Below are 14414 nucleotides of genomic sequence, written 5' to 3'. Positions count from 1 at the left end.
CTTCCTGGAAGCGTGAGTGCAGGACCAGAGATGCAGCCTGGAAAGTCCTGGTCTAGGCCGGGGGCGGTGTCACACCTACAGTCCCAGCAATTTGGGAGACTGAGGGGGAGGGATCCCTTGAAGTCAGGAGTTCAAGACCAGCCTGGCCATCATGGTGAAACCCTGTCTCTACCCAAAATACTAAAGTTAGCCAGGTGTGGTGGCGTGTGCCTGTAATCCCAGCTGCTCGGGAGGCTGAGGCAGGAGAATCACTTGAACCCTGGAGGCCAAGGCTACAGTGAGCCGCACTCCAGCCTGGGTGGCAGAGCGAGATTCTGTCTCAAAAGAAAAGAAAGAAAAGAAGGTCGTGTTTCCCATGGACAGCAGCCCCGTGGGCAGGGAGCTGGCATGCGTTCTCATTGTGAACAAGCCCCCTGCTCCTAACGGTGGCACAAAGAACGTGCGCAGACAGACGTTCCCCAGTTTCCTCATCCTGAAACTGGACGACCTCGCCTCCGTGAGTGCCGAGGCTGGCCCTGTAGGACACATCCCTTTTGGAAGGACGCGGGAGACCTCCCTCCGACACACAACCCTTGGGGCTGCTTGTGCCTCCGCTTCTTTTCAAACAGAAACGTTGCTTTGAGAGCCGTTGGTCTGCCCTGCTAGAGCCCCTCAGGAGGGTGACCGGGAGAGCCATCCCCCAGGTGGGGCTGCCCTTGAAACTTCGAGGAGGAGACCACCCCGAGGGCGGCTGAGGAGGAAGGCGCCCCAGCCCTGGGGCTAGACACAGAGAGGACTCCCCCGGGCTCTGGTGAAGGTGGGGGTTGCCAGCATAAATTGGGAGGACTGTGCAGGGGCAAGGCCACAGAGGGAGCAGAGCCGGCTCCTGCAGGGCTCCGTGTGTCACTCAGGACTGTGCAGGGGCGAGGCCACAGAGGGAGCAGAGCCGGCTCCTGCAGGGCTCCGTGTGTCACGCAGGACTGTGTCTCAGCGAGGCCACAGAGGGAGCAGAGCCGGCTCCTGCAGGGCTCCGTGTGTCACGCAGGACTGTGCAGGGGTAAGGCCACAGAGGGAGCAGAGCCGGCTCCTGCAGGGCTCCGTGTGTCACGCAGGACTGTGTCTCAGCGAGGCCACAGAGGGAGCAGAGCCGGCTCCTGCAGGGCTCCGTGTGTCACGCAGGACTGTGCAGGGGTAAGGCCACAGAGGGAGCAGAGCTGGCTCCTGCAGGGCTCCGTGTGTCACGCAGGACTGTGTCTCAGCGAGGCCACAGAGGGAGCAGAGCTGGCTCCTGCAGGGCTCCGTGTGTCACTCAGGACTGTGCAGGGGTGAGGCCACAGAGGGAGCAGTGCCGGCTCCTGCAGGGCTCCGTGTGTCACTCAGGACTGTGCAGGGGCGAGGCCACAGAGGGAGCAGAGCCGGCTCCTGCAGGGCTCCGTGTGTCACTCAGGACTGTGCAGGGGCAAGGCCACAGAGGGAGCAGAGCCGGCTCCTGCAGGGCTCCGTGTGTCACGCAGGACTGTGCAGGGGCAAGGCCACAGAGGGAGCAGAGCCGGCTCCTGCAGGGCTCCGTGTGTCACTCAGGACTGTGCAGGGGTAAGGCCACAGAGGGAGCAGAGCCGGCTCCTGCAGGGCTCCGTGTGTCACTCAGGACTGTGCAGGGGTAAGGCCACAGAGGGAGCAGAGCCGGCTCCTGCAGGGCTCCGTGTGTCACGCAGGACTGTGTCTCAGCGAGGCCACAGAGGGAGCAGAGCCGGCTCCTGCAGGGCTCCGTGTGTCACGCAGGACCGTGTCTCAGCGAGGCCACAGAGGGAGCAGAGCTGGCTCCTGCAGGGCTCCGTGTGTCACTCAGGACTGTGCAGGGGTAAGGCCACAGAGAGAGCAGAGCCGGCTCCTGCAGGGCTCCGTGTGTCACGCAGGACTGTGTCTCAGCGAGGCCACAGAGGGAGCAGAGCCGGCTCCTGCAGGGCTCCGTGTGTCATGCAGGACCGTGTCTCAGCGAGGCCACAGAGGGAGCAGAGCTGGCTCCTACAGGGCTCCGTGTGTCACTCAGGACTGTGCAGGGGTGAGGCCACAGAGGGAGCAGTGCCGGCTCCTGCAGGGCTCTGTGTGTCACGCAGGACTGTCTCCTGTCCACTCAGCACTCTAAACCTGTCTCCTTCCAGGCAGCTCCCAGGCCTGACAGGACACAGACAGCCCTTCCTGAGCCTTCCTGGCACCCAGCCTGGAAGGGTGCCCCAGGCCTGAACTTTATATATATATTTATTTTTTTAGATGGAGTCTCCCTCTATCACCCAGGCTGGAGTGCAATGGTGCAATCTCAGCTCACTGCAACCTCCATCTCCCAGGTTCACGTGATTCTCCTGCCTCAGCCTCCCAAGTAGCTGGAATTACAGGCTCGTACCACCACATCTGGTTAAATTTTGCATTTTTAGTAGAGACGGGGTTTTGCCATGTTGGCCAGGCTGGTCTGGAACTCCTGACCTCCCACATGCCTCGGCCTCCCAAAGTGCTGAGATTACAGGCGTGAGCCACCGCGCCCTGCGGGGCCTGCACTTTTGACACTTCATTCTCCCGGCACACCCAGGAAGCTGCCCACATGGACGAGTTCCTCTTTTTAAGGCAGGAAGACAAATGAGGCCGCTCCATACTAACGTCATCAGAAACCGCCCTAGGCTTGGCCACAGCCTCCCACGTGGGCCAGGGGACTCCTGCCCCAAAGCAGAGGTGCTCACAGCACAAAACGTGGATGGCTTTGGAGGCCAAGACAGGCGGATCACCTGAGGTCGGGAGTTCAAGACCAGCCTGACCAACATGGTGAAACACCGCCTTTAAAAAAAAAAAAAAAAAAAAAAAAACATGGACAGGGTGACAGGATGGAGGAGAAGACACCACAAGAGCCGGCGGGGCTGGGCACAGGCAGGGCGTCCTGGGTGCAGGCGAGAGGTAGCCGGTGCTGCCCTGGTGGCACCTCACTGTGGCTTGGGGCCAGCGGGGAGCTCAGCTGGTGTTGGTGGAAGACCCAGGCCTCCACCCCAACCGTGCCAGGGCACCGCCTGGGGCTGCAGGGCTGGAGAGCCACAGCTCCCTTTCCCAGGGGCCTGGAGTCCAGGGGCGGCTTCTAGTTCTTGAATATGGAAGGTGGGAATCCAGGCAAGGCAGCCACTTCTCCGCTGGCCACACAAGGTCCTGGCTCACGGGGCGTCCCGGCCGCAGGCCACCTTGCGGAGGTGTTCACGTGAAGGCATTGGCTCCCGCACAGGCCCCAGCCCACCGCCTCCCTGATGAGCAGTGGGTGTGGGGCCTCGTGCCCAGAGTCTTCCCTCAGGACCCATCAGAAGGCACCCCCTGCAGGTGACCCTCAAGGGCCAGATTCTGGAGCTGTTCATCCAGTCTCAGAGGGTCCCATCAGCCAAGAAGATGGGCAGCCACAGTGAGCTTCCAAAACCCTCCTTTGGGATGAGGTGGCCATGGGCAGTGAGGTGAGGCTTGGGGACAGCGCGAGGCTTCATCGTGAGGGCGGGAGGGAGAGAAAGCAAGGGCAGATGCCAGAAGCCGCCTCCGGTGAACGTCACACTTGCAGGGAGCGTGACACACGCCGGGCTTTTACTGTTTGGTGCAAGATGCAGCCAGGCATGGAGCATGTCTGCCAGTGACATGCTGGGAAGGCAGAGACTGACGCTGGCGGAGGGCGCAGTACATGTGGCTGACCGGTGGGCGGAGGGGTCACCCAAGGAGGAACGGGGCCCCAGGGCAGAGAGCAGCCTCCGCGGATGCCAGCAGGGACACAGAGTCGTCAGCCCTGCAACCTCAAGGTCCCGGATTCTGCCAACGCCCAACTAAGCCTGGACGAAGATTCCTCCCGGAGCCTCCAGGCTGGAGTCCAGCCCAGCCACACCTTGACTGTGGCCTGTGGGACTCTAAGCAGAGAGTCCAGCCGAACCCACATGGGGAGAAAGACCGGAGCTAAAAATGGGTGCTGTTTTATGCTGTGAGCACCTCTGCTTCGGGGACTTTGAGATGATTATGCCTCAGCCCAAACCTGCATTGTAGCCTGGGGGTGACCCAGGAGCAACACCAAGCGTGAAAACAGAAAGAGTGAGACAGTGAGTGGGGGCGACCACAGGACACTGACAGGCACAGGGCCTGGGCGGACACAGAACACGGGGTGATGATGGGACACAGGTGGCCATGGCCAGACCCTGGTAGCATGGGACATGGTAGAGCATGGAAGCTGAGCTGCCCAGCCCACCCTGGCGACCATCCGACCCAGCGACCTGTCAGCAGAAACTTCCAGGGAGCGGGGTGTGGCCTTGCTCACTGCTGTCCTCCCCCACCTGAGTTCCTCTAGGTGACAGACTTGAATCTTCACCCTGGCCATGGAGAGGGATCTGGGGAAAGCTCTGGAGAAGGGCCTCACAGCAGGGTCCAGTGTGCCCAGAAAACGGGCAGTGGCATGGGAGCAGGTGCCAGGGTCCCATCTGATCCCTGGGTCACACTTCAGGGGTGACTTCTTGAAGTCAGCAGCTCCGGTGGCAGCCTGACAATTTCTCAGTTTAGCGGCGGCATTACTATGCGTGGAGTCCACCCCTGGTCCCACACTGAGCCTGATCCTGGTTACACACTGATCCCAATCCAACTCACAAGTTGAGCTCTGACATTTGTTGCATGCTGAGCCCTGCTCTTGATCACACACTGAGCCCTGATCCTGGTCTCAAGCTGAACCCTGGCATTTGTTTCATGCTGAGTCATGCTCCTGATCACACACTGAGCCCTGATCCTGGTCACAAGCTGAGCCCTGGCATTTGTTACATGCTGAACCCTGCTCCTGATCACACACTGAGCCCTGATCCTGGTCACAAGCTGAGCCCTGGCATTTGTTACATGCTGAACCCTGCTCCTGATCACACACTGAGCCCTGATCCTGGTCACAAGCTGAGCCCTGGCATTTGTTACATGCTGAACCCTGCTCCTGATCACACACTGAGCCCTGATCCTGGTCTCAAGCTGAGCCCTGACATTTTTTTTACCTGCTAAGCCCTGATCTTAGTCAGAAGCTGATCCCTGACATTTGTTACGTGCTGAGCCCCGATCTTGATCATACACTGAGCCCTGACCCAGAATTTCCTGGTGGACCTGAGGAGAGAAGGGTGTGGCCCTCTCAGAACACAGTCCTCCCAGCCAGAGCCAGCCCAGACCCTGGCTGGGTCACATTTTTCCACACCCCAATCAAGAGCTGAAACTTTGCAGAAAGGCTTAGCCTGGATCTTTCCAGCAAGGGTCAGGCAGAAATTCTAGGAAGAGCTGAATGCCTGGGGGCCAGGCGTGTGTTCTGGGTAGAAGGCACAGGTGGGGCCCCTGGGTCTGAGGACAGGAAGGAGTTGGGCCATGCCATGGCAGAGGAATTGGGTCAGGCCTCAAGAGGAACCCAGGGTGTGTAGGGTGGGGTGTCTAATCCGGTTAGCTGCGCCCGGCATCTACGGCCCATTGCACTGTGGCTGAGTGGCACCACCCAGGCAAAACCAGACAGGCTCGCTGCTGCGCGGCCTTCACCCAGCCCAGGCTGGGCGGCCTGGCCTAAGTCAATTGCTTCTCAGAGCCACAGTTCCCTTATGCAAAATAAATTCATTTGCACTGTGAGCCTCCAGCGCTACAGTGAGGAAAAGTGAGATCCGCTAGGCCGAGTCTTTGACACAAGTGGGGTGCTAAGGAATCCTGGGTGCCCCCGTCACCACCTCTGAACGCTCTGCCCCCACCTAGTACTCAGGAGACACAGGCTGTCCCAGCCACTGGGCCAAAGACCAGATCCCAGACAGCTGATCCAGAAGGAGAGCCTGGGGACCCTAAAAGGGCCATGGCGGGGAGGGGGTGCAGGCAGGAGAGTGCAGTCTCCCAGAGATGGAATTTCAGCCACTGGGGCTGGTGAAGGAGAGGGAAGGGCATTCCTGGCAGTGGGAACAGCAGGAGTGAAGACCAGGAGGGGGTGGGATTCGGGTGCCCGGGCTGGGCGTAGCTCAGTGAGATCATGGCCTTGAACGCCAGGCCCCAGGAAGACGCAGGCTGCTGTCAAGGGCTTAGTCCCCCCAACCCTCCACACTGGCAGCTGCAGGCCTTGGGCCGGGGTGGCAGGACCACAGGCCAGACACTACCTGGGGAGGCTGGTGCAAGCATTCTGCGGGGGTGTCTGTCGGGGGAGCGGGGAGCTGAGCAGGAGACACCTGGAGTCACCCCAACCCAAAGCCACTGTCTCCTGTCTGAGCCGCGGGCAAGGAACGATCCCTCCATTTCCTTACCTGCAAGGAGGCCTGGCGAGCACCGCCTGAGGGCAGCCTTATCGGGAGGTTGGAGGTTGAGGTGTCGGACCAGCAGGCAGCCAAGGGGCCTGGGATTAGCGCCCGCAAGGCGACCCCGGCTTCTCCCAACCCCACTCTCCAACTAGGACCTTCTCTGCTCACACGGTAGTTTTTGGCATTTGCCTCCTTAAGCCTCTGAGCAAACCCTGTAGCTGGCTGTCGGGGTGGGGCTCAGTCCCAGACCCCTGACACCCAGCCTGACCACTCGAAGGAAATCAGACGTGGGGCCACGGTCCTCCCGGGAACATTCCAGCCCAGAGTCTGGGAAGCTCCAGCAGCGGGCTCTCCCCTGGAACACAGGTGGCCTGAGGCAGGAGGGATACCTGAGGAACCAGCAGGCAAGGGTGGCCTGCCACCGTCCCTGTCCCCTTCCAGATAGCGGGTCGGTGGGGGGGAGTCCCTGGGCTGCCTGGCGTGAGCCAGAGGGGAGTGGGGCGAAGATCCGCAGCACAGGGTGTTTAGGAGTCTTGAGGAGGGTCCCCACAAAGGGAAAGGGGGCAGCCCCAGGCCACGGCGGCGGGGGTGGAGAGCTGGAGGGGCCAGGAAGGGGCAGGGAGGAGACCAGGCTGGTACTGGAGGAATGAGGAAGGCACGGGGAGGGTCCCAGGCGTGTGGGGTGGGGGTGGGAGGAGCTGCAGTGAAAGGTGGGGAGTTACCGGAGGCCAGCCTGGGTGGGGTCTTCACACCTTCACCCTGGGGAAACTTGATCTCGTTAATCTGCTCAGCAGACCGGTCCGGCGGCCACTGCACTCGGAATCGCCGTCCCCGCCGGGCAAGCCCAGGGCGAGAGCACAGAGTGGGCCGGGACCATGCTGGGGATGAGGCTGGCGCGGCTGGTGCTCCTGGCACTCCTGCTGGCTGCCTGCGGAGAGCTCGGTGAGGCGTGGGACCCACAGGGGAGCTGGGGCGGAGAGAGACACCACCCACCGACATTCACACAGCGTTCCCAGGGAGGGGACCCCAGGAAGGAGCCTCGGAGGCAGGAGGAGCCAGAGGAGTGGGACCACAGGGCCGAGTGCCACCCCTGACCATAAGGAGGGGAGGTGGACGTGGAGAGAGGGCAGAGGGTGAGGGGGGCGCCCACCCTAATGAGGGTGAGCAGAGTGTGGCCTTTGAGGTGGGCGGGGCCAGCCCACCACACCCCGGGGCACCAGCCTACATGTCAAATTTTATGGGGGGCTATGGGCACCCAGAAGGGTCTTGAGCTGGGGAAGGAAGGGGTCCCCAGGGAGGCTCTGCGTCTCGGTGGCTGTGTGGATGGAGAAGAGTGGGGAAGCCAGACACCTGGGGTGGGCTGACTCCTAGATGCGGGGCCTGAGCCGCCATCGGGGCAGCGTCCTGGACTCAAACAGAAGAGCAGCTTGGCCGGGGGCCCCCGGCGGATGGCTCTGCCCATTTCCCACAAACAGGGGCACCAGAAAGGGCAGAGGCCCCGCCGGCTACCACCGTGGGGACGGAGGGGTCGGGTCTTGCTGTGCAGCCGGCTGCCTGGGCCAGCTGGAGCCAGCCAGACCCACCTGGGCTGCTGTGGTTGGGGTGGGAGGGGGTCACCGGAGCAGGAAGGAATTGGAGCAGCTCCGATCCCCGCCCCTGCCGGTCTGCAAGTCTCAGGGAGAGGAGTGAGCATCCAGACACAGCCTGGACGCAGCCTGGCCCACCCTGCACTCCACGGCCTCCTGGCTTGTCCCGAATCCCCACAGCAGGACTTCCCTGATGGGGAAACTGAGGGGGTGACCTGCTCCCAGCCACACCCCCAGGCTTCCCGCCCCAGGTGCCTTTCGCTGTGAGGATGCTAGGGCCTCGGTCCTCCTGAGCCTCCCCAAAACTTCCAAAGGAGCTCGGCCCCCACCCCAGCAGCACACTCTGCCTCTGGAACGCAGGGTCCTGAGGCTGAGCCTGGCCCAGCCCCAGCCCCAGGGTCCTGGTATTGCTCCTGAGCTTAGGCTGGTGGGCACCTTGGCCCTGGGCAGGGCCACTGTCCCCTCAGACCCGGGCTTCCAGGGCAGACTGACTCTGGACTTGAGAGGGGCAGAACCTGCCTAATGGCCCTCGTCCCTTCTCTCCAGTGCTGGCCCTGCGCTGCTACGTCTGTCCCGAGCCCACAGGAGCGTCTGACTGCGTCACCATCGCCAACTGTACCACCAACGAAACCATGTGCAAGACCACACTCTACTCCCGGGAGATAGGTCAGTGGGCTGGGAGCGGGCGCGGCTGGGTTCCAGCTCAGAGCCACCTCCTGCCCAGTGGTCACCAGCCAACTCGGCCCCAGTGCACAGCCACTACCTCACCCATCTGCAAAAAAGGGCTTTCTGATGGGCGAGGGCCCCCTGTGCCCTCCCCTCCCTTCCTCTCTCCCTCTGCTCCTTCAGTGGGCACGAACCTGCAGCCTTGTTTTGGGATGGCTGGGAAGGTGGGCGCACTGACAGGCTTTGGCTTCACGGTCACATCAGAGTGGGAACTGCCCCATCCAGCCGGGTGCAGAATGCCGGCTGTGTGCCTGGCACATGGTAGGCACCCGGCCAACATCGGTGCAGGGAAGAGATAGAGGAGGGACGGAGACCCGGAGGGGTCACCCCAGAGTGAGTGCTGCAAGAGGCGGTGCTGGCAGGGACCAGGGCTGGGAGGCAGCAAGGACCAGCCCTGATGGCCAACTCTGCACACATCCCACAGTGTACCCCTTCCAGGGGGACTCCACGGTGACCAAGTCCTGCGCCAGCAAGTGTGAGCCCTCGGATGTGGATGGCATCGGCCAGACCCGGCCCGTGTCCTGCTGCAACACTGAGCTGTGCAATGTAGACGGGGTGCCCACTCTGGACCGCCCCCACTGCCTGGCCGGGGCCCTCATGCTTCTCCTGGTCTTTAGCCTTGGACCCTAGAGTGCCCACCCACCCCCACAGCCCCACCCCAGCTGGCCTGTGCCGCCTGCTCTGAATGCCTTGAAGAAGTACGACCTGCACCAGGACTCCTGAGTCTCCTTTCTGGGCACCGACCCGCCTTCCAGGGCAGAGAGAGGAGCTCCCAGCTGCGTCTCTGACCCCATCTGTGTCCTCGTCCCTGTCTGTCTCTCTTCCTGCCTTCCTGTGATGTTAAGCTCTATCCCATTGCAAGAACAGCCATTAGGCCTGGGACCCCCACACAAACCATGCAGATCTCTGCCTCTTAGCTCTCTGGGGACATGGGGGCCTGACCAGGGTGGGGCAGGAGCTGAGACCCGTGGGCAGGGGAGCACCACATCTACCAGTGTGCAGTCAGGGCAAGCTCCCTGGAGGAGGGAGCATTAGGGCCAGGCCTTGAATGACGGAGAGATCTGGCAGGCCTTGAGGAGGGCAAGGCATGTCAGGTGGAAGGAAGGTCAGGGTAGTGACCAGGAGCTGGGGTTGTCCCCTGGAGCACCCCACTGCCCACCTCCCCAGCCTGAGCAGGGCCTTGGCACAAGGCTGATGGTGGAGGCTACTTCGAGGAGGAGGCCACAGGTCAGATCCCAGTGAGTCCACTGCCTGCCTCCCAGGCTCACCCCACGTGTCCACCTCACACCCTGCCCTCACTCAGCTCTGCTCCCAAGGGTCAGTGCCCAGGACAGCCACAAGTTCTGGTGCAGGAGGGGCCTTCATTTCACCTTGGCCCTGAGCCCACACCCCAGTCCTCCAGGCCGACTCTCCAGGGAGTCTCTAGGCGGAGACGCCCCGTGATCACAGGCAGGGACATGCGTGTACGTGGTCCTAGAAACACACAAGGAACTCAAGGACTTGGGGAAGGACAGGAGCCAGCGGCCTCCGCCTAGCGCCAGCCCCTCCCCAGGGCTGCCTGGGAGGTGGTGGCAAGAGATGCGCCCCGGCCTGGCCAGAAGAAGAGAATGCTCACCCTGGAACCTGCCCTTCCTCTTGGACCCAGCGGACCCCCTGCTCAGCCCACCCACCTCACCCTCCCTGCTCCAGCACTGCTTCTGGGCCCAAGGGTGTCAACTCCTGGGGCAAGACCTGTAGCCCACAGCGGGATCTATGGTTCAGGGTCTAGTCCTGGGGCCAGGCCCCCACCACCTAGTGTGCCCCACCAGCCGGGGCACAGCTCAGCACAGCACAGCACTATCTGTCACACACGCCTTGGTGCTAAAAAGACCACAGCCTCCTGGGGAGGGAGGGCCTGGAACATTCTAGTGCTGTGACCCTGAGCTCTGATTTTGTCAGGAGGGAGATGTGCTCTTAGCCATCAAACACATCACACCTCTCACCTGGCTTTTCTCAAGACTCTCACAAAGTGGCCTCAAAGCCTGGGCTGAGACTCCACACACACACACACACACACACACACACACACACACACCCCACACAAACACACATGCATTCCACAACCCCCACCGAGACTGGGAACAAGGCCTATCTGTGACTAGAGATCAGGGCTCAGCCTGAAGTCAGGATCAGGGCTCAGTGTGTAACTAGTGGCAGGCCTTGATCTATGATTGACGTCAGAGCTCCGTGTGTGATCCTGTGGCTCAGTCATGGAGCAGGACTCAGTCAAGGATCGAGGATCGGGATTCAGTCTGTAACCAGGGACCAGGCTCAGTGTGTGTGGTCAGGAAACGGCTGCAGTCAATGAGAGGGGCACAGTTCAGGCCAAGCACAGGCTACGAGCGAAGCCCGATCCAAGCCTGAGAACCTTTCACCTTAACCTCACCATGCACGACGCCATCTTTCAGGTACCTGCCCCTGAGAGCCCTATGACCCAAGTCCTTCAACCAGGCTTGCTCCTCGGCTTGCCAGTGGGGTAGGAGAGGCTTATAATGAGGTGCCAGGACAGGGACCCAGGGTCCCCTCAGAGCAGTGGCCTGGGCAGTTTCACAGCCCGTAGAAATGGGCAGGGCAGGGCATGGCTTGATGGGGAAAGGAAGAGCCAGTGGTTCCAGACTTTGGTTAGGAAAGGAACCAGGAGCAGGGAGGGGAGGGGAGGGGCTGAACTCAGCATCTGGTGGCTCAGGCCACCCCCACCCCTGGTGGGCTGATGGAGTGGGCTCTGTTCTTCTCCCAGGACCTGCCAGCTCCAGCACCCTCTGCCCTGGCCCCATCACATCTGGCCCTGAAATTGGAGGAATGATGAGGCATCTCTTTTTCTCCCCCACTCCTGACCTCCCCCAGGCCACCCACTGTGACCTTCCAGAACAGGATGAGCACCTACCATACCTCCTCAGGGAGCAGGGCCCAGCCCACGACAGGGCAGGGAGGTCTGGATCTCAAATGTAGTCCAGAGAGCCAGGACAAGGCAGAGACTTAGAACCAGCCTTCAAGGGGACAAAGCACCCACTGGACCTCAGCCGCCACCTCCCATATCTCAGATGGAAGGGAGATGGACAGATAATTGGGTGGGTGGATGGTGGATGAATGGCGGATGGGGGATGAATGGGTGGGTGGGTGGGGGATGGATGGGGATGGGGGATGAATGGAAGATGGTGGATGAATGGGTGGGTGGATGGGTGGATGGATGGGGGATGGGAGATGAATGGGTGGGCGTGTGGCAGGTGAGTGGATGGGTGGGTGGGTGGATGGGGGATGGATGGAGGATGGATGGATGAATGGATGTGTGGATGGTGGATGGAAGGGAGATGGATGGATGAATGGGTGGGTAGATGGGGGATGGTGGATGAATGGGTGGGTGGATGGATGGGTGAGTGGATAAATGGGTGGGTGGGTGGATGGTGGATGGAAGGGAGATGGATGGATGAATGGATGGGTGGATAGGTGGGTAGGGGACAAACGGGGAATAGATGCAGGGGTGCATGGGTGGGGGGATGGATGGATCCCCAACCCCAGTGCCAGGACATCTTCCTCTTCCTCACCTCTGTGCCCACTGTCATCACACCATCTAAGCCACCAGCCAGTGTCCCTGGGTAGCCAGCGCAGCCACCTCCAGCTCCTTGCCTCCCCCTCGCCACCCAAGCCCATCGCTAAATCAGCAGCCAGACCTGACAGCTCACTCAGTACCTATCTATGCAAAAAACCTCTTGATCCTTCAAGGATCTTGACTAGCTGTCAGACTCACCTGTGAGGTATGATTGGCTCTGCAGCCTGGACACAGGTCAGAACCCAGGTGGGGGGTTCACACTGGCAAGTCCGAGTTCCTATGGAGGAAGGCCCGAGACAGGTCTGCCCCAGTAGGGCAGGTGCTGCTCTGAGGAGTAAGACTCCCATTTCTAGGGGTGTCAAAACCTGGGCTAAATTCTGTCAGAGGCTTCAAGAGCATTTGTACCCTGGGGAGAGGTCAGCCTGAGTGCCCACAAATATCCATCCTGGGTGACCTTGGAAGAAACATTAATCCTCTCTTTAACTACTCATCTACCCATTAGCTCCATTCATCCATCCATCCATCCATCCATCCATCCATCCACCCACCCTTCCTTCTATCCATCCATCTTCCAGCAAATGCTGCCGACAGTCAGCATGGCCAGACCTAGGCTTTGGAGGATTCTTAGAGGGATGGAAGCGTGTTCTTCCACTTGAGGAGATGACAGTCCAGCAGTCCCTCAGGCCAGCCCAGACAGGGGCTTTTTGACTGCATGCTGAAGGCAGTGGAGAGCCAGGGAGTGTTTCTGGGAAGAGAAGTGCCATGGGCCAGTTGGCATTTTAGCTGGTCTCTGAGTGCAGGGTGGAGAGTGTAGCCAAGGAGGAAGGGCCAGGCCCCGGGAGAGTGAGCTGGCACAGCAGGTGGCTGGAGCTTGGTGTGAACTGGCTCAGGGCTGCAGGTCTACCATGAATGAGAACTCTGGGGTTTGGGGAATTGAGCTGCCCTCAAAAAACCTGGTCTCCTGGTTCCACATGTGGGGAAAGGTGTGGATTCATGGAGAGGCGAGAGGAGGGAGGGCAGTCGCCTAACCAGGGCATAAATTCTCCCTGCCTGAGTTGTGTCTGACATAGTGCTGCTTTTCCACTTGCCAATCGGGTGCTGGGCTCAGGGACCGGTTAAGCTAGTGCCTACTCTTCCCACACAGCAGAAAGGCTCCTGTGCCCCTCTGCTGGCTGCTACTCCCACGCAGAGCACCCTCCAGGGCTTCCTTCTTTTAAAGCCCATGCAGGCAGCAGCCGAGGGTAGTGTCCCTGGCCTCAGCAACCACCACCTCTGCCCCAAGAACGCCTGCACTGTGATGGGCACAGAGCTAAGCTGAAGGCGTGCTGGAGACCCATCCTTTGTCACATACTTGCTAGTTTTCACAACCACCCTCTGGCAGATGTTCTCCTGACCAGTTTATAGATGAAAGAAAGTGGGGTGAGAATGTCTCGTGAGTAGACACGGGCCACACGGGAGGCCAGGAGGAGCTCAGGCTCCAGAACCAGACTGTCTCTGGCTCCACTTGAAACATCTGGGTGCGTCTGTAGACCAGGCCCTGGGGAGGGGCTGCTCTTGGCTGCCACCCTGCGCCTCCCCATGGCAGCCCTTTGTCTGATGGCAGTAACTACGCCCTCCCTTGCTTTCACCCCGCAGCCTCATACAACTCACCTCAGCCCACAAGGCCAGGTCACTTTGGATTTCACAACTACAAACAGAAAACCAAAGACAAGGAAAACAAGGGCCATCCGAAGGCCACAGATGGAGAGAGCGGCAGGCCGACACCCGAACCCAGGACTCCTGCTGCCAGCCCAGAGCTCCTTCCGGCATCAAATTCCGCCTCAGAAGGACTCACTCACTACACGTTTTTCTGCCCCAACTTTTATAGCCACCCATCCCTCCATCCCTGAATTCTCCCACCCATCATTTTTCACCCATCAACTCTCTTAAATGTCATTCAATAATCCATCCATCCTCCATCCATCCATCTGAAATCCACCCATCCACACATCTGGTCCACATCCACTCATGCATCCACCCACCCTTCCCCATCTATCCTCCCATCCACCCATCCATCCCCGAGCCAACCCATATTCATTCCCCACCCATCCATCTATCCATCCCCACCCATCCTCCATTCATCCTCCACCCATTCCTCATCCGCCCCCCAGCATCCACCCACTCATCCATCTATCCATCCTCCACCCATCTATCCACCCACCCCCACCCACCCCCCACCCATCCCCCATTCATCCGCTCATCTCATCCACTCAT

The 14414-nt window shown here is 60.6% G+C and overlaps 1 protein-coding gene across 1 annotated transcript; it reads left to right on the top strand.

Moving 5' to 3' along the window:
* The first annotated feature begins 7069 nt into the window (after positions 1–7069).
* On the top strand, positions 7070–9205 carry LYPD2 (LY6/PLAUR domain containing 2). Its single transcript, XM_003942116.3, has 3 exons — positions 7070–7205; positions 8396–8515; positions 9000–9205. Exons 1-3 carry the CDS (start codon positions 7139–7141, stop codon positions 9203–9205), a joined length of 393 nt encoding a protein of 130 aa, XP_003942165.2. The 5' UTR covers positions 7070–7138.
* Positions 9206–14414: the final 5209 nt, after the last annotated feature.

This window comes from Saimiri boliviensis, chromosome 15 (assembly GCF_048565385.1).
Source record: "Saimiri boliviensis isolate mSaiBol1 chromosome 15, mSaiBol1.pri, whole genome shotgun sequence".
NCBI lineage: Eukaryota > Metazoa > Chordata > Mammalia > Primates > Cebidae > Saimiri > Saimiri boliviensis.
Note: the sequence above shows the minus strand (reverse complement) of the source record. Positions and strands in the feature narration are given on the sequence as shown.